Source organism: Leptosomus discolor, chromosome 1 (assembly GCF_034619465.1).
Source record: "Leptosomus discolor isolate bLepDis1 chromosome 1, bLepDis1.hap2, whole genome shotgun sequence".
Lineage (NCBI taxonomy): Eukaryota > Metazoa > Chordata > Aves > Leptosomiformes > Leptosomidae > Leptosomus > Leptosomus discolor.
In genome coordinates this window covers 158,774,941-158,797,411 of record NC_141391.1, presented here as the reverse complement: position 1 = coordinate 158,797,411, position 22,471 = coordinate 158,774,941, and the positions used below count along the sequence as shown (strand labels likewise).

The 22,471-nt window shown below is 38.0% G+C and overlaps 1 protein-coding gene across 1 annotated transcript in view; it reads right to left on the bottom strand.

Moving 5' to 3' along the window:
* Positions 1-22,471, bottom strand: part of POLR3B (RNA polymerase III subunit B) — an 80,495-nt gene that overhangs the window by 34,984 nt on the left and 23,040 nt on the right. Inside the window, exons 11-19 of the mRNA XM_086468407.1 lie at positions 22,061-22,177; positions 21,431-21,565; positions 16,034-16,195; positions 12,547-12,747; positions 11,309-11,471; positions 9,181-9,334; positions 7,081-7,155; positions 6,211-6,309; positions 2,545-2,672 (exon numbers count right to left, since the gene is read on the bottom strand). Coding sequence (XP_086324533.1) covers positions 2,545-2,672; positions 6,211-6,309; positions 7,081-7,155; positions 9,181-9,334; positions 11,309-11,471; positions 12,547-12,747; positions 16,034-16,195; positions 21,431-21,565; positions 22,061-22,177 — 1,234 coding nt within the window. The remainder of the gene's footprint in view (positions 1-2,544; positions 2,673-6,210; positions 6,310-7,080; positions 7,156-9,180; positions 9,335-11,308; positions 11,472-12,546; positions 12,748-16,033; positions 16,196-21,430; positions 21,566-22,060; positions 22,178-22,471) is intronic.

The following is a 22,471-nucleotide window of genomic DNA, read 5'->3' as shown; positions in this document are numbered from 1 at the left end:
AATACTTCTGAAGATTTTAAGCAACAACTGTTAACTTTGCACCAAAATGCCAATGTTCAACCAAGGTCCTTGCAGCTGCTGTTGTATTTGCCACCTAATCATAACTTCCCCTCAGTCTTACAGTCCAACCTGCACCATATGGTAAATTATCTATGCCAAAACAAAGGGATTTAATTTCAATTTCTTTTCACTGAAATCCAGTTTGCTCACTAAGCACAGCCCTAGTCCTCCAACAAGATTACTCATTCTGCCCAGGAAAAGGGAGGTATTTTTCAGGACATTTAATGTGATCCTGCATAATCATTAGTATTTTAATACTAACACTTGTCAGGGATACTGGATTACAGACCCCTTTGCAAGGTCTGATGTCCATCCTCCATTCACTGGCGCTTTTACACCTTTCCCTTGATGTTGCTGAAAAAAAAGCGCAGACTGTCCAAACCTGCTGGCACAGCCCTGTGATGTGGTCAGAGGGGGTCAGTGTTGAGTAGCACAAGGCTCTCCTTTCCTAGTCTGATCCCCGGGGCTCCCTCCATGCCTCCAGGTTTTGACAGCCAAGGGAGTGACACAGTGGACTTGGACATGAGATTTCCACACGGCATGTTGGATCAGGAGCTGCTCCGCAATTTCAGGATGAGGCAAGAAAGCAAAAAGGGTGAATGGTTACTTAAAGGTGGGGGTTTGAAGCACCACATCACATCTCTTCATAAATACAAAAAGTATGTGTCATGTTTCAGGGATGTCCTCTAAGTCTCATTTGATCAATATAGAGAAAAACCTTTTCTGCTCTTACGTATTGCACTTACGGTGGCTTTTTTTTAAGCAGTTATTACATAAAGCCTCAGGTGTTTGCAGGTACTTCAGGGAGAGCAAAATATAGCTCAGGTCATGTGCCAACTTCTCAAATGTACTTTTATCTAGCTGCTTATTCTTCGAGTCAGGTGTTTTGTCATAACAAACCGAAACAAAGGCTTTTTTTATTGCTCAAGATATTCAATGGCTTTTGTGTTCCTAGCGTCAGCAGGAACGTCAGAGGATTGTATCCAAGGAGCTAAATGTGCAAGACCTAGGGTCAAAGCAGCTGAATACACCAACCTCAGAAAACACAGACAATGAATTGCAAATGACACTCAAAACAAAACGGGAAAAAAACCTTCACACAGAAAACTACAAAAGAACTCCACAGATACTGAATTGGCTTTCTGTACACACTGATCCTGCTTAACTGTGTGTGGTAACTAACCAAACCTTCTGAGACTAATAGTCATAAAATAGAGACTCGGGGGTGGGGGAAAAGATAATGGGATGGGGGAGAACTGTAAGGAAAAAGATTGCATCGCTCCTTCCCCCCACCCCCCCCCTTTTTTTTTTTTAATTTAAAGAGAGGCCATGCATCTGTTGCTATTTTCTGCCATTTTGATGTGCTGAACATGACAGTTCAGCACAAGGCAGTTACTTTGCTATTAATTCTGCTGGAGAAGTCTCACAAAAGGTGCAGTGTTTCAGTTTCGAACACAGCACAAAACAAACGGTTTAGTAAACCTAACAGAAGTGGTAGTTTTTTCATGACACAGAGCTGATCTACTATAGCTCTCAACCTGCGAGCAAGCCATCAATATAAGGCACAAAACTGGCATGTACAGCACAAGCCTGAATACAGCTGTCTGAATTGATGTACTACTGGTAAAGTTCTTCTTGGGACTCACTCTGGCTTGATCACAGGCCGTATGACTTGGATGCTTTAATGCTAGTTTAGCTGTATATTAAAGGAAGGATTAGAACTCACCTAGTGTCAACTGCCCACAACAGCAAATTTACCAAACGGTTGGTTTTTAATGACCAGCTATTACACTTGTAAAAAGAATTATTAAGTGATCAGAAATTAATTTTGTTTCAGTTGTTTTGCTGAGAGGCCGTTACTTGCCCCCTTCATCCAAAACAGAAAAAGCCCCAAATCTAAACTACAGCTGCAGGAAGTGTTCAAGTAACTAAACACTCCCACATTTTGATTCCTCTTACTCTCTAATGTCAATGTAACTATTTATTTAGTTATTTTTAGGGCACCTACTCAACTATTCAGGAAAATTCTTCTCTCTCCTTGCTCTGTCTCTCTTTGTAAGAACACTTTTTAACACTTTTTTGGTCTGGAAACCCAGTGCACATCACAGCATAAAGAAGAAAAAAAAAAACCCAACAACACTGCCAATCCTGCAGCTATGCCGAAAACTTGAAAGTCATGACAATTATGCAAAAAAACCCAAACCAAAACCCAAAAAAGCAATAGTGCTCCCATTTCTCCAATTTTTAAGTATTAAGACCTCTAGATAGGGCCTCCATTAAGTAAACCTGACTGGTATTTTTTTCCTTTTAATGTTTCCAACTTTCAGAGGTAAATTTTTTCTTCCTCAGAGCTAAAGAAGTGCTCTTTTCCTCTTCCTAGCAAAGCTTTCACATGAACTTGAAAGAACTTCTCCATTTTGTCACTTTTGCTACATAGCTTCGAAAACTACGTAACACTCCAAAAAGGAATAAATAAAGTCTTACCCATTGCTTGTTTCCCCATGGCACACTGGTAAGTGTTTCTTGGGGACTGGTTGTGGTGAGGATATGGAATCAGCCCAGCACAGACACCAAGCAGCGTGAAAGGCTCAATCTCCAAATGCGTTGTATCTCTTAAAAGAAAGAGTACCGATTATAGCAGCCTTGTGAATGAACATCTTAACTAGAATTTACTTCATTCAGAATACTTCAGTTCAGGAAAACATAAGTCAGTAGGACCTCAAAATACAGATTCACTATGGGATTTTTTTTTTTGGCTTTAAATGTTTCCACATGAAAAGAAATGAAGGAGAAATAAATGAGGGTTTATGAATTTCCATCATAGAGAAAAAGCCTCCAGATAATGACAACCTGAGGGAGCTCAGTAAGACAGTAAAACACCAGTTGAGACAGTAAAACCCCAAATGCCTTAAGGAATGTCTTCTCATGTAATGAGAGAGTCCTCTGCATGAAATTACCAATCTCAGAGATCTAGAAATCCACTAGGAGATGAAAGAAGGAAGAACAAAAGATTCAGGTATTGAAAAGAAAAAAGTGTACTTTTAGTTTTCCAAGGTTGGTTATATAACACCAGTTAGAGGAAAAAACATCTGTGTCCAAACCAGATCCAGTGCCATGGGTGATTTGGCATAATAAAACACTATTTGAAAAGCTCTGCAAATATTTTGGAAGTGATTATGTTGTTAAAAGGCAGTACTGATGAGAAGTAAAAAGACAGGGACAAAGGAGTAAAGAGACAGAGAGATAACAAAATTTGTTCTACCTGGCATGAGCTTCAGAGGAGAAAGTCCATGCTAAGTAAAGACAATTAAATCATAGCATGCATTGGGATGCAAGTGGAGTGACTAATAACCAAGGATGGAATGTACAATAAAGCTTGGCTGAAGCAGATCTGCTTTTTAAATCAAGATAAGCAACTAGGAAATGTGGAATTTTGAAACAAAGATAATTATAACTAAACCAATCCAAAGCAAATCTTTTACAATGTTCTGGAGTTATTACACTGAGCGTGGCTTTAGGCATACATTGCTTCTCCCATACACCTGAACCCACCACATTCTGCAAATCTGAAAACTGAATGTTTGACTTGCCTTTTAAGTCTTTTGGAAGACTTTTTTTTAATTAGTTGAACAAATTAACTTGATTTCTAAACTTTAAGACCTTGCAAAGGAAATGACTGGAAAATTCTTTATTATGACAACACTCAAAAGACAGCAAAGCATCATAAGCCCAAAAAGGCTGAGGAATTACCCACAAGTATATAGAGACTGAAGACAAGGACCAGCAGGAACTTACATAAACAATATATATACTACTGGAAAAAACAAAATCTGAAAACTGAAAAAAAATCTGGAAACCCTGAGGAACAAGCCTAGTGAAATCATCTATCAGTCCCAGAAATCTATAAATCACAAATATGCCTGAGCAACCTAAAAATCACCTGCTGGCCAGAGGATAGCCACTATTTTTCTTCACTTGATAAAAAGCAGCTATGTTAATTAAACTCTGTCTTAAGAAAATACAAATGGTAGAATCCCAATTGCTGTCAAGTAATTGCAAAATGGTCTCAAGAGCCAGTAGCAAACTTGAAGCACAGACTGCTCCCCCGTTCTGTAGAACTTCACAGAACTGCTGACACTTCTCAAACAATAAGACAAGAGGCTTAAGACTTTGTGAAGTTAGCGAATTTCTTCAGAAGGTACTAATGCATGGAACCACATCTACATTTTCAGATAGGGTATTCAACACAAGGATTTTTCCATTGAGGTCAATCCTATTTCAACCGAAGAAGATGCAACATATGCAGATCCCAGTATCTTATGAAGTATTCCACAGTGTTAGTGAGAGACCTTCGAACTTTACAGAGCAGTTCAATTTCTGCAAGTCAAAATGCCACTGCCAGAAATGGGCCCAAGAAAGGAAGGCAACCTTGTGAGTTTGAAAATTTGAGTTACAAATGGGTAAGGAAGAAACTGAACGCATGAAACAGAGTCAAATCCTCCAAAGAAAAAAAACCCTAATTGGATTGGAAAGGTAAAGAGAGGATACTGTAGCTAAAAGAAGCCTACATTACAAAAGCAGGAATGTTAATGGGATACTTCACAATAGTGATTGTATCAGTTGTATTACCAGAACAACTTGTACCAACATGGTCACGCCATTTAAAATGCAAGACGATCAGCTGGGGGAAGGGGGTACACAAATCAGCTATTCAGGATGCAGCAAACGTCATTACTAAATACAAGGAGCAACGTGCTCATACAGTGCAAGCTCAGCTACCTGTGGCACTATTAGCTACAAGCACTGAAGCTAAACTCAAAACAAGTTGATGGACAACGTGAGAATTTCCTAAACTTTTTGGCAGTTCTTGTGGAGTCATTTCCTCACTAGTCCATTGGAAGTGCACTGTCTCCTCCTATTTTTGACTAAACAGTGATTTCATGTGGTATGCTCCCATTAATCTCCTTAGCTGAGTCAGGTGTCCTTAAAACTTTTCAGCTTTCGTCCTTGGTGGAAGTTATTTAATTTTGGCAGAAATGACAGCAATTGTGTATGCTCTCCTTTGCTCATATATATAGAAGCCAGCCAAGAGCATGCAAGAGTAATTTCTTAAAGTGATAAAGTCTTCAAAAGCCTGGGCAGGAGCAATACAATTTAATTAGCAGAGTTAATGCGTTTCATCTGGCAAAGGCTGATGATAACCAAAGGTCTCATCCAGCTACACTGAAATCAATGATGTATTTCTATTGGCTTCCATGAGCACTTGACCAGCACAGAACAGAACATCTAGAAAACGTATTTTCTGCATAAATCTACTGATCAAACATTTCATGGAGATAGCTTCTAACATCTTATATGCAGCCTTCAGTTGACAGAATACTGTCAGAAAAAAGATTAAAAAATAGTAAATAGATAGGAGGACTTAAACATTTAGAAGAATCCTTCCTTTAATGTGGGCTCTTTAATCATAGTCACAAGACAGCAGAGAAAAAAAACAAATCACCAGGCCCTTCATATATGTCAAAAACACAACGAATCTGGAAATCTTTCTAAAAGAAAATCACACACCAGGAATGGGTTCAACATACATGCTAAAGAATACACAAAATGATACAGCCATTTTTATCACGGCCTATTACACATCCAAAAGTCAAAGGGAAGGTCACATTCCAATACTTCAGACATTTAGTGTAAGCTGGCTGTCTAGGGTCCCTCTATAGACATAAGAAAGAGATTTTTCCAAATGACAATCATGACGTGCAAAGATCATCATTTAACATGTGGAATCACTTGCCTTCTGGACTCCTATTGTATAAAATTAATCATGATGAGCAGCGCAACAATTAGGACAAAAAAAAAGCCACATCCAGACAAACAAAGAATATACCTTCAATTATTTAAATTTTTTTGAGAGTTAGAAGCAGGAACAGATCTCCCAAAATCCAAAAGCTAAACCACTTTTTGCAACTATCCCATGGATAACTTAGGGTGCGTGTAAACAGATTTCTTTCTTTAGCTTTCGTCTGGAGTTGTTTCAACCATTAGCAAGGGAGCAGTGTGTATGTGTAACATTATTGACATGCTTGCATTTAGGGAGTCACCCTATGAAAGTTTTTCCTGTACCAATATTTAACCTGAATGCATACTTACTTATTAATTGTATGTTCATACAGTGCAATGTTACAGTCATTTTCTTCGTTCACATCCAAATATTCAACAAGGCCTTCGTGCAAAAAGTCTTCAAAGTTCCTACAGTAAAAACAAAAAATTACACTAGAACTACCATCTTTTCATACATTTCTGCAAAAATAAAACTACATAATACATATATCAAAGGAATGTAATGTGTAGAAGTTAAACTGGAGAAATACTTTTACATGAAAAGTTCTATGCATTTTACACCTTTAAAGAAAACTGTATTTTTTTATATTAACCCCCTTGCCCATTCACTGCTTCACACTGTCTGACTGACCGATGTTACTTATTTGAATAATGAAATAAAATCTTCCTGTACGTACTCATCATCATGATAAATGTAGGCAAATATAAGGGTAATCTAGTAAGTTTTTGTGATGGTTTTGCAACACTTAGTTAAAGATAAATTTAAACACTTTTGTGCCTGTTTTCTTAAACACCCAAACTAAGAATTTGCCAGTTCTAAAACTAATTCTGAATGTGCCTAGTTTAGGGCAGTCAAGCTGATATTCCTTTGAAGTGTCTGATTTTTCCATCAGGAGAAAGACAATCCTGCCTCAGGCCTTCCACTTGCAGAACGATAAGGTTGTGAGATGTATCTATTCTGTACAATCAACAAATTTCACAGCAGTAACAAAGTAAGATGACCAGATCTAATTTGACTTTAAAGAGAAAACCTTCAATACACCAATTATTCATTTATACAGGAGCGCAGACTTCTCCTCTATGTAGCTAACCCGAAGACGGTGAAATATTGACTGACTGAAGTATTTCCACACAGTATTTTCTTAGTGAGGATGAATACGGTCTTCTTGAATTGCGTACCTGTATCCCTGAGCCAGTTCTTCCATATGCTTGTTTGTAACCGCAGGTTTTTGCTTCTTGACAATTATGTAGGGTCTACAATTTTTTTTTTTTAAAAAAAAAAAAAGATCATCATAGCAAATACTTAGGCAGGTAATTTAATTGATACTTACAGTAAGAACTCTGCTACATACAACCTATTTTATAAACACTCTTAAAATTTATCCACCTTTTACTGATATAGCCACATAAATACAATCAGTAATTATTCAGACCCTGGTTTGATACACAGGTATCCTAAACTGACATATTGTCTATGAAGTACCCAAAAAGTGTACAAGAAAAATTAAGATTTCAATTTTGAGGAGGAAGCCTTTCCCCCCCCCCCCCCCCCTAAAGGTTTAAACTAACATTTTATAAGTTTTACCTACACACTTTGTTGATGGCTTTAAAAAATTTAAGATTTCCCAGTCTACAAAGCTAAGAATATTGCAAGAACTTCATACAACTCTGAACAAACCATTTGTGCTCAAGTGTCCACATGCAAGAATGCACTTTGCTGTTACTTACATAATGTGAGTAACAGCATTTTACTATGGGCGACCTCAGATGAATCCATAAATTTCAACAGGACATGGATCTCTGAAGGCTTCCTTACCACACGAAAACACTGACACAAAGGATGGCATGCAAGAATGAAACATCAGGGGCTGTTGCTATTTGGACAAGTTGCTCTTATAAAGAGCAAATAGCTACAAGATACTTGTGGAGTCCACTCTGAAATCTAAATAACTGTTTGAAGACTAATGAGCACTTTAAATGGTTAACAGGGGTATCTGAACAATTGCAGGGTGGGGGGTGCCACAAAGCAAACTTCGTAAGGTCCTGGAAATCCACATGATTTCATTTGTCTTTATTTCACAAATCACAAGTTTTGCTGCATCTCCAAATCTGCAGAATGGTCTGTATTAGCCCTGACTGGAAAAGCGATTTTTCTGCCACTGAATACGCGCCTAGTTTGGATCTCTTGACCAGGTACAATTAACTGATGGTTTGTACATGCACTATTTTGGAGCCTCTAGCATGCCTCAAACTGTGTTCAACATGCTGTGAGATTCAGTTAATGAACGAGGTGGAATGCCAACTGTAGTTGTGACTGCCCATTCTTTAAAGTACGCACAAAATATGCACGCAGCTAGTCAATGCTAAAATATGCAAATATTTGTTAACTCATTCTGCCTCCCCCAATCTCTGCTTTGTTCATCTTTTATGCCTTGTTCTTTAGCGTAATTGCTTGGGCCTGGAAATGTTTTAGCTGTAAATAACCTAGCATAGTGCTGCCACAGTCTGACTGGAGCCTCTAGCCTCTACTATAAATCAAGCCAATCTTCTGTCTCAAAATATTGTTATGTTCCACTCTTTCTCATTTTAGCCACCCAATTCCTTTCTGTTTTCTTCTGTGATTCGACTGTCATTCAGGCACTCCTTCTGTCTAATAAAGAGCATAAAGATCTCAAGGCTGAGACCTTCCTTACAGGTTTACTGAATTCCCTAACTACTTAAGGGTGAGCAATCAAATAAACCGAAATTGTGAGACATACTTCTTGGTATTACAGCAAACAGGTGTACACACCCGAGGCAGTTTTGCAGTGAAAGTAAAGGCCCTTGAAGACAAAGAGTAGCTTCTCATTCTAAAAGGTGATCTCACATCCATGGCATATCAGGTGAGTGGCTGCTTGTTTCTTGCTTCACAGAAGTAAAAAATCCCTCCAAGGACACTGGACATTACTACAGTTGCCAATTAGGTTAATTTTAAAACACACCCCCCCCCCTTTTTTTTAAAAAAACAAAACAAAACACACATTTTGTTTTGACTTTCGTTCCCAGATAAAATGGATTTATTTGGGCTTTTTTTTTTGTTTCTTGACTATATAGTATGTTTCTCAGATGTCTGTTTTGAATGAGGGCTATTCAGGGAAAAAAAAAAAAAAAGAGATGTTCGAGTCGTACTGAATTTGCTCAAATATGTACTCGCTAAAGTCTTAGCCCAGTGTATTCACAGTACATAAAACAGTGTTTATAGTAAGTTCACTAGTGAGTTAATTCTGACAAGATGTTTACCTGCATAACCTCCCTCCATCAGAGGAAATGTAGACACATCTGTCAGAAAGATTCGTAGAAATGGAAACGAATTCATTGATATAACCCGCTCGACGCATTATCCGAAATGTGTTGACTAATTTCTGATGATCACGTATCACACCAAGGATGTTACCTATTCAGAATGAGAATAAATTCATGGTGCATTATCTGCAGATCCAAAACTCTACTTACAAATCATGATCACGTCTAGTATGCATAGAAGTACTTCCTGCTTCTTGCAAATAATAAGAGTTGTCATAAAATTTCCCTCTTCTGACATGAATAAGAATTTGCTCTTTTTTTCTCTCAGTAAACATAAAAAAAAAGGTGTCAGAATTTCACAGGTCACCTATCTATTTGCCTCCAAATAGCTTCAGAAACGAAATGGTGTGCTTCATCCAGCCTTCTTCAAATGTTTCTGCTCAGGTGCCCATTCACCAACTAGGGTACAAGCAAACACCACTTCTGAAGCCTGCAATTTCACTTGTAATAAAATGGATACAAGGTTTCCAAGAACAGACCAAGGGACTGTCCCGATGCCTTGTCAGATATCTTAGAAAGACCTGATATTTTTGATACATGTGATTGCTCACAACAGCACTAGAATTCCTCCTTCAGGAACTCAGCTCAAGAAGCTATTGCTATCTTAGTAAGGCACTTTAGCACATACTTAAGTATTCTGATGCATGATGAACAAACAAGAGAGTAAAATTCATTTAAAGTCACCTGACCAAAGGCATCTTAATATATAAAATAAAAATAAGTATAGTGTCACTTTAAATAAAACTTTAAAGGAGGAGACAAAGCACGATAATTTAGGGAGTTTATAAGGCAATACAAAGGCCTTTATAGCTTAAAGGATCTGTATTTAACAGCTTTTCTGCCCTTTTAGATCAAAAGTTTAAACCAGAATCAAGTCAGCCATCCACAAGCTTGAATTTTTTTATGGATTAAACCCACAAACTAGTAGATTGAACAGTAAACTGTTTTGCCTCACTTAGTTCGTCTACGTTTGGAAACATAACTATCTTGTCCCATACCACAGATTGAGCTTGTGAAGGAAGAGTCCAATATTTCTGCTCTGCACTCCTCTTTGGACCATAAAATGAGACAGAAAAGAGTGCATGTAGTTTCACTGAACCTTATCTTTAACATACTGCTACAGAAAAGCAGAGCGAAGGAATGCGGTTTGGTCAAGTGTTGCTTTTATGTTACTGGGAAAAGGCACGATTGAAGAACAACTGCTGTTTAATTCAAAGGTAAAAGAACAACTTATTCATGGTGACAGACATTAAATACTAGTCCCTGGAAGTGGATGCTGCTGACAAAAGGCTATTTTTAAATCACAGCTGTAGCTTTTAAAATGTCAGTATTTTGACATCTGATACCGTAATACCTGTTGATTTAGAAACGCTAAAAGATCAGTTGTAAAAGGAACATAAGTGTGCTGATGCAAAGCACATATGCCAAATCACCCCTTTAACAAAGAAAAGAGGCCTGTTTTCCAAGGCCTATTTTTTCTAAGCAGTCACAAAGCAAGTTGCCCTTTAAAAGGTAGTTTTAAAGAGAATAGCATTGACAAACTTTGCAAACAAATGCTGCTCCTTTCTGTTTTTAAATGCACTTTCATGAATATATATAAAAATACATAAAGATTACAGTAAAATTAAATACTTTTCTGTGAATGAAGCTCTGAATTTTAAATTTCAGTTATTACAAATTTAGCACCGTTATTCTCTTTTAGAAGTATTTTATGAATGACACCTCGTTTGCTGAATGCCCGAAAAACCAAACAAATCTGTAATAGAATGTACATATTTTTGTGCCTATTTATGCAAGTGTGCTTCAAAACACTACTGAAGTTTGAAAAAGCTTCAGTTTCCCAGCTACACACATCTGCAGAGTTCTGAGGATGCAGCTTCAGACATTTGCCATCACCTGGCCTGTCTACTCTGCCTAACCCTATCAAAATATCTACAAATGAAATTATCTACATGTGCAAAACAGCATCCACAGTTGACTGTGCTCCAAAAATTGTTGGAGGGTTTCTGAAGCGTAACTCTCCATCAGCAACAAATCAGTGTTAGACTGCTGAAAAGTTACATACCATTAAGGAAAACAAGGAATACGTTTGGATATGAAAGTTCTTCACCACAGAGCAAGTTGACATCTTCCACTCCAAGATTACCGGCTAATTTAATAATTGGGCCATCTTCCATATCTGTAGTAATGTGAGTCATGAGGGCAAGGTTTTTAACCAGACCACAAGCCTAGAATAAAAAAATACGTATCTTTTATCCATTTTATCCCAAAGCATTAATATTACACATATTCTTACAAAACCATACTTACGAACAACAACAAATAAAAGTCAAAGGATAAAGTGAAAGAAACAAAACAAATTAACTACAGCGAAAATTAGGAGGCGAGAAAGGAAGAATTTTCTATATCACACTGAAATGGAATGTTTTAGCATTTACAAACTAATAAAAAATACAATCGCTGAAGTTGTAGTTCTTAAGTTATCCAAGCATGTATAACCCTGTACTTCTCTCTTCAAAGCAACAGCTGCTTAGAAGCATAATGGAAATACAAAACCAGTTTGTTTATCCATTTGCCAGATATCTTGTATCTTCTAACACAAACTTTAACATTTTAAAATGAAAAATACCCAAGTATCTTATACAGTACAATCTGCTTAGTGAGGCTACCTCACATTGACTACATACTTATGCCAGAAAGTTCACAGTTCCCCCAGTATGATATTTCTATTCAGAGAAAAAAAAAAAAGAAAAAAGAAAACCAAAAAGAAGACTGTCAGCATCAATCGTCCAGTTGAATAGCTGGATGACATCTTTAAAGTAAAACATACAAAGGTGTTTTTCTTCGTCAAGCTAAAGGCTAAAGCTGTTTCTGTAATGATAATATCCGTTTCTAGAAAAATTGTGGCTTGACGCTGCAACTTCAAAACAGAATGTTTATTACAGAAAACAGGGTAAGAGTTTAGGACTTGCCTCTTTCTGCTCTGATCAAAAGAGAGCAAACAGCTCTGCTGCAAAAATAGGAGGCCTCATGTCATTCTCATACAGCCAAACGTTTTCTGAACAGTTCCCAGCCAGTCCACTCAGGTAGGAGAAAAAAGGCAATACAGTAAGGAGGACCAGGACGTAAATAGATGGGATGTGAGAAGACACACAAGTTGAATTATCAGGTTGAGGATAATTTATCTCTCCAGAAACGTCCTCATCAGAATTCATCCTATGATGGGAGGATCACCTCCTTCAAAATAAAGTGCCCCCATTCCTCAGGACAAGAAATACTGAAAGCAAAACAGAAGTTCCTCACCTCTCCTTCAGGAGTGTCAGATGGGCAGAGCATCCCCCACTGAGATGGTTGTAGTGACCGAGGACCACTCACTTTCCTTGTCTTTTCAAACTGAGAAGAGATTCTAGTCATCATTCCCAGAGCAGATATGTAAGACAAGCGGGACAATACTTGCGTCACGCCTTGGCGGTCCATTTTGAATCTCTTCAGAGACCAATTTCCCTGTAGAATAAAACAAACGTTTCAAAAAAGTCATTGCAGTTTACCCCTGTCTCGACACTACATGTCTTTTTTCAGTATTCAGACAGCATATCTTGAGGAGCTTTGCCCAGCAAATGTTGCCCATTTATATAAAACAACTTTCAAATGACCTATTTGCATATAAACTATTAGTTATAACATACTCGTACTAAGTATTAAAAAAAGTTGAAACAAAAGAACTGCCCTTTCAGATGGGAGGATACTCTTGATATTATATATTCAATCACATGAAGATCCTTCATCATTGGTTCCTCACAGGTAAATCAATACCCAAATTAACTAAATTAAATTCTTTTCTGTTCTCCCTTTATAGATTTTTCTGACTATTTAAAAAAAACAGGTATTTTGAGTGAAATACACTTTTACAATAGATCCCCCAAACTTTCAGTTCTGCCTTTTTTTATGATTTGTTATTTTTGTAAGAAACACAGGCATTTATGCTGGAGAAGTCTGACTTCAAAGCCATCCGCACTTTCTTGAAGCCTTTTGTTTTTAGAATCCAGCAGAAAAAGACTCATTGATGTCTTCTCACAGAAGAAGAGTTGGGGGGGGGTCAGGTTTATCCAACCTCCCTGGTAGGGTTACACCAAATACAAAATGCAAGATCCATGCCTGTGTCAGAGGTTTCACGTTTCAGGACTGTCACACAGGCAGAATCACTCATAGTTTTAATTCGGAGAACAGAGTTATTCAGAGAATGTTCTAGGACACAGTTACGTTTCCACACCAAGCAGATTTAATAATCGCTACAGTAAGATCTTGAAATTTGATGCTACATTTTTTGACTTCATGCCATCTACTCCATAGACAGTTCCCAGCACCTGAGTCAGCGGATACAGCAAGCTGCTGTCCCACTTACTACTACTTACCCCAGCCACCATGTTACTGGTCAGTCCCAAGGCAATAAAGATCTCAAAAGGTAACACTTTCCCAAGGACTGCCTTCTGCTAATTCCTGTAGCCTTTTTGATAAACTCAGCTCGCCAACACTAACAAATAATTTGAACCTCGCTTGCTTTACTACACTCCTTTTAGAGGGTGATTTGCTTGGCTTCTTTATTTATACATTAACAATCCCATTTTGTGACAAACAGCAAGACACCTCCATCTATCTGAATGATTTTGCTATTTGCTTCCACTGGAAAGACTATCAAAGAGTCTGCGGAACTTTTCTTTTTTCAGAAAGCTGGAAGACATAATGCCCAGTGGTAAGTCAGTCAAAAGAAACCTGTCGGCTCAGCCTTCTCGGGAAACGTTCACTCACTGATGGTTTCATTCTTTAAGGACTGGGATTTATCAGAATATAAGTGGAAGAAGTTTTTCCTCACGCTAGAAATGACTGCATCTGTAGCCCAAACTAGTATGTGGTTTCCTCTTCACTGCCCAGAAGACTGCGAAATCTCAACGACTGGAGGAAAGGGGAGGTAAAAAAGCTGCCTGAAGAAATAATATGAAAAATTGTGTTTTGGAAGTGACAGACTGACTCCTTCAAAAGTTGTCCAAAAAACCCCAAATGGGGCGAGGGCTGTTGTGAGAGCATCCTCAGTGTAGAACTTCCTCCTGCAGACTCCTATGAACTCCAAGTTGCTCCCTCAGCAGCATCAGATGATTCTGCAGATGCTGAAATGTCTATTAGGCCTGTGGCATCACTGCCTGACCTACCCTCTCTGCCAGTACTTCCCAGGGTAAAAAGAAGACCTACAGCAAATACCACTGAACACCACTGTACAGTGATGCAGTAGTGCTACAAATTCTTTTGCATGCTACTGGTGTAATTATGAATCCGCTGAGTTATTTCATGCTCTTTGAGACTATCATTGAAGCATTCTGGTGAGATTGGAGATTGTTGTTTCCAAGAATGATTTTTATGGTATTTGCTTAATCTCTTGAATAGTGTGCACTGGGCATTGTTCCTGAGAAATTATTTTCAATGCTTAAGAGCAGATGGTGTTTAACTGCTTATGTGGCAGTAAAAAAAAAGTCCAAAGACAGTGGAAGAAGGAAGACTTTACAATTTATACTGAATAGTTTGCAAATTTATCTCTGTCAGTCCAAATGGCAAAACTGGCACTGGCTAGAAGAAATCACTAGCATTTAGAGAAACAAATCTGTCAATTGTTTTGGTTACGTGCACTGTAGAGATTTAACTACATTTGGGGCACTCATAAAATTAAATAGTGATAAGCTTTAACACTGGGATTTGTAAGTAACAGACTGTTCGTGGGTTTGGATGCAATTTGTGGAGTTAATTTTGTTTACAAGAACTGAAGAAAAACCTCAGTTTCATGCTAAGCAGAAAAGCCCTCTTGAGTTCCAAAGATTAAAAATTAAGTTGCACAATTTTTACCAGCTACTAAAATACTTAGAGTAATCTAATTTCTTATAAAATCATGGATTTCAAAGTCATTTTCAAGCTAGTAGCTAGATTTCAGGAACCATCTCACAAATTGTTCTTACAGATCTGTGAGGTAAGAGACAAAGTTAGTAATCGTATTCTTGTTCTTGTCCACTGGCACGAATGAAAATATCCATCCCAGTAGAAGGCAGACACAGGCTAAAATCTAACCAAGACAAATATTTAAATGCTTAATTATGAGATGGTTTTTTGCAATACTATAGCATGTAGCAGTTTTCCCTGTTGAACGGTTCAGTATCATTAGCAGAGAAGTACTTACTTCTGTGCTGCAAATTTGCTCACACCAGCAACTTCATATGAATAAAGAGGCACCGCCCTTAAAGAGCTCAAAATTCAGCTTTTTTTTTTTTTTCCTTTTGCCCCCCCGGCCTCCCTGCCCCCCCACCCCCCCACCCCCCCCCTCCCCAGGTTTGCCTACTGTTTTTCAACCGCCTTTTAGACATATGATGTAACCTGACCCTGGCTAAATCCAGATGATAAAAAATACCATGAACCACATTGTCAAATAGAATCTAGAAGACAGCAATTTGGATAAATACAAACATGACTGCTATTTTAAAGTTGCTTGTTTCTACCATTCCTTCACAAATACTAAAACACCACTTTGAAATAAATGGTGAAGCAAAAAGCAGCACGACGATTAACGATTCTTTAGTGAATTCCAAAAGCCCTGCCCATGACAGAGTTTTGCAATTTTAATCTATAATGAATGTTAAATAGATTCGCTTTGATGACCAAAGATAGTAGAGTCATCAGAACAAAATTTACACATTTCCATCATTCACTATGGTGGAAAGACTTTACATACCAAAATGAAAACAAAAATACTTACCGTGGAGATGGCATTGACCATGCCATTGGTGATCTGGTCTTGACGCATATGCTTCACTACATCAAACTGAGCTGCACGTTGCTTGGGGATTACCTGGTCAGCAATCTTTTTCAGTTCAGAGTTAAATTTTTTGAATAAATCTTCAAATAGAAGAGAAAGCAGCTGGAAATACAAAACAATTGGATTAAGGGGAAAATTGTATTTCTCCAGGCCTGGGAAATGTGGCTGGGGGGGAGAAAACACCTTTAATATTTCTACCTTTACACTTCTTGTCAGTTAAAAAAATATCCTGTTTCTCAAACCATATTTTTCTCACAAATTTTTTCCCTTCTTAAATTGAAGTGCAATATTAGAGAAATTATTTCATAATAGAAAGCAAGTTAAGTAGAAGAATGGTCTAAGCCTATGCATTTAACCCTTTCTGGTTTGCTTTAATCCTTCCTTCACAGCATCTTAGCATACCCACCCATCTCTATACTAGCCATTTACTGTTTTCCCTAATCTGCTACATTATAATCCAGCTGATCTATTTCTTCCGTCCTAAAGTCACAAACTCTTTTAAAGATTTAATACCTTAAATATACAACCTTGAATTACACACGAGATTTGGAGGCAAGACCAGCTTCTTTTCTAATACTAGATGGAATCACTGCAGTAAAGCTGTAAGCGAAGAAGCACTTTGAGATATTCTGTTATTAAAAGTGAAAAGGGCTGTTTAAAGTGCCCCTTCCCAGGAGCTACTTAAAACAGGCAAGAGAAACACCCAAGTGACTGTAAGGGGAAGCAACTCAGCAGCACAGAGTTTGGAAGCAGTGCACAGTTTGCAAGAACAGACTGCAGCACAAAAGCTGCACAGTTGCCATTACTTCTGGACAAGCAGAACTAGAAGAGGCTTTTCGAGGCGCCCAGAAACAACCTCTGCTCTTGACAGTTGGCAAGATGTATCTCAGATTATTTAGGCAGCTCCCTCACTCAGATGTACTTTTATCCTGCTATCTTCTGCCAATCACAATCTACGGAAAACCAGTTACACCCACAGAGAGACAATCTGGTTCAACACCTGCCATCCTTTTCTAGAAGTGCTACTGTCTGGAAAGTACAATGGTCTTCCACATCTCTCCCTTAAAATAAAAAAAAAAGTCTACAGTTTCAGCAAAGAAGCTATATAACACAGATGAATTGACAAAAACCTAGCAATACAACCCTTCAAAAGTGCTGCAATTTAACCCAATTATTTCCTGAAGATGTATGCTAATTACTTCTAGTATATAAAACAGCCATAAAAGGAAAAGGCTACCAAAGTTCAGTGATCTGACTTTTTTTTGCTCTCCAATCTGCTTTGCTTCTGCAGTTTGCTCAACCTCCCTTTGCAGACACTAATAGCTTCTCAAAACACTTAAATCTGCATTACATGATACATTTTAAGTGTTCACAATGATTAGCTTTGCAAGCGAGCAGTGTAAATTCTAAAACCAGCAGCCCCAAGGGTGAGAAGAACTAAAAACGCAGCAGCTACTGATGCCAGAAATGGTAGATGCCAGTGTACAAAGCACTGCAGGGCTGAACAAGCTAGGTATTCAGGCACCACAAGCTAAGACATTCTGGAGTCAGCTGTACTATTTAATTTCTGTATGTGCAGAATTAAACTGAATTTTAACTGTCTCTATTGGACATAGTCCCAACTTTTCCTCACCTTCTGGAAACAAGAAGGCAAACCATCCATTCCTCTACCACTGGGATGGACCACTAGTTTTCATTTGCTTTCCTCTACCTACATGCCCCAGCTGGGCTGGCCAAAGTATTTGGCAAAAGACACTGCAAAGTAGCTGACTAAATTATAAGCCACCCTTTTCACTGGCATCACAAATGCATTTAAGAATAAAAAAAATAACAAGTAACACCTAGAAACTCAAGACAGACACCTGATTTGCAATGAAATGCTCCCACTGGCCTTCATGGAAAGAAATCCAGTCACCTGCAACGACACAGTTCACTTAAATCAGATCTCCCTCAGAAATAAAAGCATCTTTTATGAAGCTTCATATTAGAAAGGAGAACCCACTGGAGTCTCCAAAAACTAGATTATGAGGGAAGTATTTCAAAAGTGGGAAAAAAGTGAAAGGAAGGAATGTGCAGTTTTAAGATGTCTGATAGTCTTGTCAAATAAGAACTAGACTCTTTTGAAATCAATCACGGTACACATCTGATCTCAACAAGTTTGAGCAGGCCTTAAACATTTAACAAAACATGTAACAACATTTTAAAAAATTCACTCAGAAAATGTTTTTGTATTTGATTTCTTGATCATAAAATTGCAAAAATGTCCTAATTCCACATGCCATAGGGACTGTAAAGCCACACCATCCTTCCTGTTCTCCAAACCAATAAAGTTACACCCCAAGTACACCAACTTGCAACTATTTGCCAGTCTGAAAAGCATCATACTTTGCTAATTTTACTAACAGACTTTCCGTCTGTAAGTGCTCTGACTATCTGGCAAAGCAGAATCTCACAATAACCACATTATTTAGGTCAAGAGCAAGAGATTAAAGAAAAAGGATGGAATGCCAGTGATAATATTCAATGGATTTCATAGTTAGTCCAGGGCCTTTCAGCCTGCTTCAGACAGGAGCACTAAAGAGCAAATTATATTTAAGAAAAAAAAAAATACTGACAGCTCATCAATTGATTTTCATTGAAAATCCTAAGAAAAATTAATAAAGAAGTTAAGCTGCTGAAATACAGTTTCACCAATTAGCTTAATGTCAGAGAATTCTAATTAGGCGCCTTGAGATTGCTATTTAGCGTTTAAGCCTTTAGAGTGCCAAATTCTCCCTTTCACACAAACTGGTTGCAAAATTAAAGACATTAGGCAGCCTTAATTATATTATCAGAACAGCTGGGATTAGGCAATCTCTGAAGTCAAGGCGGTATTCTTTTGTCACAGGGTAGAAATCCCTTGCTTTCCAGGGTGCCGGATTTTGGTGCTGTTCCATATCTCACTCATACAAAGCAAGCTGCATTAGAAACAAAAAAAAAATGAGGACAAAGAACAGAGTAATGCTTAGCAAATAATGAACACATTAAGGAAAGAGAAAAGGTAGGTGAAAAGATTAAGCCTGAAATCAGTAGGTTTTGCTAACACCTCAGCTGGCACCTGGCCTACCGAGCCTCTAGTGGCAGAAAGACTAAGAGAAAGCTCTGTAAACCAGCTTGGCTAGTGGATATAACTCTGTTATCTAAAGCTAAAGCACATTTCGTACTCTCTTGTCCCATGGGGTGTGAAATTAGCAGCTATTGTTTTCACACATTTTTATAAACACAATGCCTTTTATGTCTTTACATTGTTTAGACTGCCATGTTTTTCTCCTCACATGGGAATCTTTTTTTTTTTTCGTTATTCAAATTTTAAATCATCAGGAATTTTATTCCAGGAACACACTGGCATTAAAAAAAACAAAACAAAACAAAAAACCGACCATTTTACCCATGCAAACCTGAGCTAAACACAAACGTTTAGAAACTGGCAAAAAATTTCTACACTTTTTAGTCTGTAATCCAATCCAATTAATATTAGACTGATAGCACAGCAGAGAGGTGAACGTGGTAAAGTGTTCAGCTTGAAATGAGCTTTTTAAAATATCACAAGGGAGCCAGAATTACTCTTAATCAAGTGCTACAACCCCCCCTGCACAGTTCTCCTTGATGTAGAAAAAATACACACTGGCTTTGTTATGATGATCCTCTACATTTAAAACCTCTTCCCAGTTAATTGAAAACTACTTTGGTTGTTAACATCTGTGTGAGCAGAGGCCTTTTTCTCACAGTTTGTTGAAAACTTTTTACCTGCTTTCTGCCTCTAAAAATATTAGGAAAAAAACAAACTACTCCTTCCATCCAATTAAATAAGAATACGATGGCAAAGCAACAACTAATTTTACTGAATACAGTCATAGCGAACTATAGCAACGACATTGCAGCAGAAACCAAATAAATCCATTACAGCTTAAAATATTTGGCCCATTAGAATACTGCACTAATGTCCTCTTACTGCTCCTTACACTTCAGAAATATATTCTACTTCAGCACAAAAGTTTGATGAAGTCAAATTTATTTTGAAGAAAGGATTTTTTTTTTCCTAACAGGTTAAGAGGCTTTTTTAGCTTATATTTGTGCTTGGAGTGTGTTCAAGGGTGTCATCTTAGTTTCTTCAGAAACCTAGGAAGCGAAGTACACGTTTTTACTCTGAAATGATTGTGCACTCTGTCTGTGTGTCACACGTGCATGGAGGACAGGGCACGATGGGAAGGAGAGCAGGAGTATGAGGCAATATGCAGGCACACATCTTAAAAAATACAGTAAGTTGAGAATTCCCATTGGATACGAACAAAAAGGAATAGATATTGTTACTTGCACTGCAACAGAAATCCCGTTACAAATGATGTGGCAAGCAGAGATGCACAGTTTCTGCAGCCTGGTGCATTACATATACTTGTCTGAATTTCTGATGTATGATCAATAACCAGAGATGATACTGACTGCCAAAACTCCAACTTAATTTAATACAGAGCATAGCAAAGAAGTCCAAGCCTAATCTAAATTAATGAATCATATAACCACATATGGCAAGGGAAAATCCATGCCACGGTAACTAAGCAGTTCCTTCACCTGACAGGCAAATTCCCACAGCATTAAGAAAATGTAGTTTGCCCAACAGCTGCGAACTGCCACCCTCTCTGCAAAAGAACGGTGCCAGTCAGACACCTCAAACCATTCCCTCCTTCACAACCCTTTGTTACTGCTTCTACCTCCAGAGCCAAAATTCTGCAAGCAGAGAAGTCCACGCAATCCACTTTCACTAGCTGCTCAAGTTAACTTTAAACCACTTACTTTGTTAATTCATGCTATTTTAGAGGCTAGAAAGGCAGTTGACAACAACTAAGCCATCTTATGGGCTTCTCTAAATTATAGGAGGCTTAAGTGGCTGCTCTGTGAGCTGCTACATAAGCTGGGGTCTCCACAGTGGGACAGCCTGGACCTGACACATAGGCACCTACTCAGTCCCAGTTTATTCCCTTACCCAGCTGCTTAGAGAGGGACACTGGAAGATATATATTAACTGCTGCCTTCTTGGCACTAACAGTGTTCTAATGGAACTAGAACTGATGCCGTATTTACACTGCTCTGTCCTTTTATCTGGTACAAAGAGGCACTACAGAAGTGACGATAAAATTTATTAGTCTCAGTCTATGAGTGAACACAGAAAAGCCAACAAAAATAAAACGAGAGGAAAAACACTTCAATTGAGAAGACAGGGATGCTCCTTATTCTGCATCCTTTAAAAGCAGAGATTAACAAAGCCCCAAAACAGCCCTTTGCTCTGAAGTAACAACTCACCTGCCCTGCCAACTCCAAACGTTTATTTCCATAGTAGTCTCTGTCATCTACTTTATTTTCTCCTTGAGCCAAAATGACTCTGCGCACCATCACTGCTGTGTATATGCACTTAGCACGAAAATTGAATTCCTTCACCTATAAACAAAACCAACAACAAGAAAACCATACTGATGTTTCAGGATCAGTTCCTTAGTTCTTATCCACAGACACACATCTATTTAAATCAATGGGTAATAGGGGTTAATTGAGGAGTTACAAAACAGATTTGTGCACTTTGTCTTCTTAAAAAATGCTACAGGTAATACACATTAGTGACATAGAAACAGATAGTAAACAAAACCAAATCAGAATAAAGGTACAGGTCACGCAAATAAGGTCCCAAACTAACAGCTGATAGTGCCTGGCTATGCAGAAAGAATACATCATATGATAAGTAGTTCAATGGTACAGCATTTCATAAACATAAAGATTACTTTTGACTCAATTCAAATCTTCCCCTCTATTTTGAGGATGATTTACTTTATCTCAGCTACAAAGCAATCAAAGACATTTCTCCCTGCTGACAAAGCTCACACCATAAATTACCACACAAATTTACTCCAGTTTAAAAAAACCAACAACATTACATACAAGAACATGGGTCAGAATAGTTGATGCTAACAGTTCTCGTGCTTCTTCCATCTTTGTTTTCTTTGGGCCTCCCCACATCCTTTGCCTTCGTACTTTGTTTCCAATGTACTTCAACGCCTGTCAAGGCAGGGAATTAACTTGAGTTAATATCAGAATTGTAGCCTATACAGATAACACACACACAGAGATCTGGATGCATTCCCCAGTCAGTGCAATCCCACTAGCCACAGATGACACAAACTCCCAGCAACGTGCAAAATACCAAACACCTAGGTGATGCTAATAAAAAGCAATTCTTGAAAATTGACACAACTGAGTATAATTAAATATACAACACGTTATTTATCATATATTGATAACATTTGGAGTGGGAAGTCATGAAAGAGCATGACTACTACAATGTTAAAAGAA